The 3,960-nt window shown below is 26.9% G+C and overlaps 2 protein-coding genes across 2 annotated transcripts; one reads left to right on the plus strand and one right to left on the minus strand.

Annotated features, from left to right (window-relative positions):
- Window positions 1-2: 2 nt before the first annotated feature.
- Window positions 3-2,108, plus strand: EIN_136910 (tyrosine kinase, putative; the record flags this gene model as incomplete). Its single annotated transcript, XM_004185285.1, has 1 exon — window positions 3-2,108. A coding segment is annotated over one exon (2,106 nt), but the record flags the coding sequence as incomplete, so codon positions are not given.
- A 482-nt stretch (window positions 2,109-2,590) lies between these two features.
- On the minus strand, window positions 2,591-3,160 carry EIN_136920 (hypothetical protein; the record flags this gene model as incomplete). Its single annotated transcript, XM_004185286.1, has 1 exon — window positions 2,591-3,160. The coding sequence occupies one exon, from the start codon at window positions 3,158-3,160 to the stop codon at window positions 2,591-2,593; it is 570 nt and encodes a 189-aa protein (XP_004185334.1).
- Window positions 3,161-3,960: the final 800 nt, after the last annotated feature.

Below are 3,960 nucleotides of genomic sequence, written 5' to 3' on the forward strand. Positions count from 1 at the left end.
AAAATTGTTCTTCATATGTTAATCAAAAATGCGTTGAGTGTAATGAAAAATATTACATGAATATTGATAAAAATTGTGTAAAAATGACAGAAAATCCGATTGATAACTGTATAAAAATGGGTATTTGGGGGTGTTTGATTTGTGAACCGGGATATTATATTGATGGCAATAAATGTGTTAAATGTGATGAAATATGCACTTCTTGTGTATCAAAATCATCTTTGTGTCTTTCTTGTCAAAGTGGATTTTATTTGGGAGTGAACAACACTTGTATTTCCAATGATTTATTAAAGGATAAATGCAAAAAAATATCAACAATCACAAGTGGGTGTTATGAATGCAAAGATACATATTTTCGAGTAGGTCTTGATTGTGTTCGCTGTTTAACTAACTGTACAACTTGTAATACGGCCTCAATGTGTTTAACTTGTAATGAAACGAATTTCAAAACGGTAGGTGGAGACTGTTTACCACAAAATATAATTGTTGGTTGTCAAGTTGAAGTCACCCAAAATGGGTGTAACAAGTGTTTAAGTGGGTATTATTCAGTAAACTTTAATGAATGTAAAAAATGTGACGATAATTGCAAAACGTGTTATTTAGTTGGTAATAAATGTACCTCGTGTAACGAGAATAATATTTTAGATGAAAACAACAAATGTGTTTCATTGAGTAAAGTCCCCAATTGTAACCAAATTAAAAATTCAAAATGTTCGAAATGTACTTTTTGGCACACTCCAAGTGTTAATGGGACTTCTTGTGTATCAAAAGCAGTGTGGTGGATTATTTTGATAATAGTCACGTTTTGTCTTTTAATGATTGTTTTGGTCACCACAACATTTGTTTTCTTGTTTAACTTAATCCAAAATAAACAACGAAAAAATGAATTGGAAAAAACTACAACTGTTTTCTCTATTGAAAAATCAAATATTCATTTTATTTCAATTGGCAATGGGATAGTTGTGAATACAACAGATATCATTTTTAATGATGGGGAAGAGGCGAATGTCAACGAAAAACTCCGTGAATTGTTATGTGTTGGGAACACCACAAAACACAACATGAAAATCCAAATTTCAAATAAAACTTCAGAAAACTCCAAATTTATATTTGAGTCCAACCCACAACTTATATTTCTCGGGAAAGGGGAAGCTTGTGAATTTGAGATATTTGTCACACTTCTTTGCACTTCAAAAATTCAAAGCGAATTTCTTCTTATTTCAAATTCTTTGGATAAAGAAAAGGAAATATATAAAGAAATTAAATTTAGTTTAACATCTAAAATAACAACAAGAATTGACCCGGACGAATTAAAAGAAGAAAAGAAACTTGGCGAAGGATCTTTTGGAATCGTTTTTAAAGGTACATTTAGAGAAAATAATGTTGCTATTAAAAAGATGAAACAACAATGTAATAATACAAATGGGATGATCGAATTTGAAAGTGAAGTGAGTATGTTGGATAAATTTCGAAGTGATTATATTGTCCACTTTTATGGAGCTGTGTTCATACCAAACAAAATCTGTCTTGTTACCGAATTTGCACTTTTGGGAAGTTTACAAGACTTGATAAAACACAAACAATCAAATGAAATAGAAATGAAATTGAAAATTAAAATAATGTTAGACGCTTCTAAAGGAATTCAATATTTACATGAAAACGGGATATTACACAGAGATATTAAACCAGACAATATTTTGGTAATATCAACTGACTTGAATGAAAAAGTGAATTCGAAATTGACTGATTTTGGAAGTGCTAGAAATGTGAACATGTTGATGACTAATATGACTTTCACAAGAGGTATTGGAACACCAAAATATATGGCGCCTGAAATATTGAATCGAGAAAAATACACAAAAAGTGCAGATATTTATTCATTGGCTATAACAATATTGGAATGTTTCACTTGGGAAGATCCTTTTCCAAAAACAATTTTCTGTTATGCTTGGTCTGTTGCAGATCATATATCGACTGGAAAACGACCCGAATCAATTTCCATGTTAAATAAAACGTATCGAAATGTGATTGAAAACGCATGGAAACAACAGCCTAAAGAAAGGAGTGATATAAACACCATCATGAACGAGTTAAGTTTTATGTACTAATAGAATGATTGTCTTTTTAATGTATTTTTAGTATTTATAATTTATATAATTTTTGGAATCAAACAAAGATTTTTCAAAAACAATCATTTTTTATTTTTAAAGTTGTTATAATAAATTATTTAATTTAGAATTTGAATATTTTTGATTTTAATAAAAATTAAAAAAGTTAATAATAATCAAAAATTCTAAATGTGTTAAATAGATGTTGAAATTAAAGATAATTAATATTAACATATAATTAACAAATTAAAAATATTTTTTAAATTCTAAAATTGGGTTTTTTTGATTAAAATATAAAGTTAATTCAATTTAAATAAAAGCTATAATATTCTATTTTTTTAAATTTGTTTTCAACACGTTCAAAACATAAAAAATAATTACAAAAACAAACGTGTAAACTATTTTTACTTACACCATTTATTTCAAAAAACAAAAAAATAAAACTAAAAATTTATATAAATAAACTAATGTTCTTGAAAGTGTTATTTGAGATTATTTTTGTTATTCTCCCACCATATTGTTAACTCATTCCTTTTTATTTCAACTTCTTTTTGTTTTTCCATTCGTTTGTACAAATATGTGTTTATTTGTTCTCCTATAAATTGGATAACTCTCCGCCTCCAAATGCTTTTGTCTTGTAATTGAATTTCTACATTGCACCCCAATCCAAATCTATTCACTTTTTTGTGAGCAACATTGATTCCTTGTAAGTACAACAAGTCTTCCAGAAAATCAATTGAATCTCTAGACTTCTCATAATTTACAACTCTTTGTGCTGCTAATTCGCTGCGCCCCTTCTCTTTTAAATCAATAATCATCTGTTTTGCACGTTCTTTGATTAATTCTTTTAAATGTATTGAAAAAGTTTTGTTATCTTCCTCGTAGACGAGAAGCTCTTTAACAACAATGAAATTAAGTGTTTTGGTTGCTCTATGAGAAGGTTTACCGATTATAAACGATGTTGATGGAGATAATAATAGCATGAGAACACTTTGATAAGCAATGTATAAATTACGCTCTTGAACGTTCTTTATTTCTGTTGAGTTTGACATTGGAAGTTACATGTAAACTCTCTAATACCACGTTGTTGCAATTATATTAATTTGTTGTTTTTGTTTCAGATTTTTGTTGTTTTTCAACAATTAAAATAAAAGTTGCTATATTTTAATAGAATGGAATAGGTTGTTATTTTTATGGTTGATATCTATATACATAAAACTATTTCATATATTTTTTATGAATCTTATTTTTATGTTTAGTTAATTTAACAAATTTACAAATTTATTATTTTATATCAACTAAAATTTGTTTATATCTTTTTCCATTTTCGATATTATAAATATTTTAGAATTTATAATAATAACAAATGAAAAATTTGTGTTTTATTAACATTAAATTGAAGTTTTATTACCCCTTTTTTATTTTAATTGATCAATTTTTAACTAATTAATAAATTATAATATATAATACACGTATATTATAATTTTATGAATCAAGTAACAACAAATAATAATATCAAAAACAATAATAAATTCAATTATTTGATATTTGTTGTTATTAAAGAGAAAGAATGGACATGGGGACGAAGGACGGGAATATAGGCCGAAGGACGTCCTTTGTGGTTTAGGGACGTCCTCCCGCTATAAAGGACGTCCTCCCTGTGTATATAGTGTCCTTTCTATTATTTTCGTGTCCGCGGCATTTTTAATAACTATATAATGAGTTATAATATTACTATGAATTTACTATTATAAAATATAATTATTTCCAAAAATAAATAAATTCAAAGACAAATGTTAAACAACAAGTAATTTCGTTATAAATTAATGGTTTTTATAAAATATGCAAATTT

This window comes from Entamoeba invadens (assembly GCF_000330505.1).
Source record: "Entamoeba invadens IP1 unplaced genomic scaffold scaff_1105074726609, whole genome shotgun sequence".
Classification (NCBI taxonomy): domain Eukaryota; phylum Evosea; order Mastigamoebida; family Endamoebidae; genus Entamoeba; species Entamoeba invadens.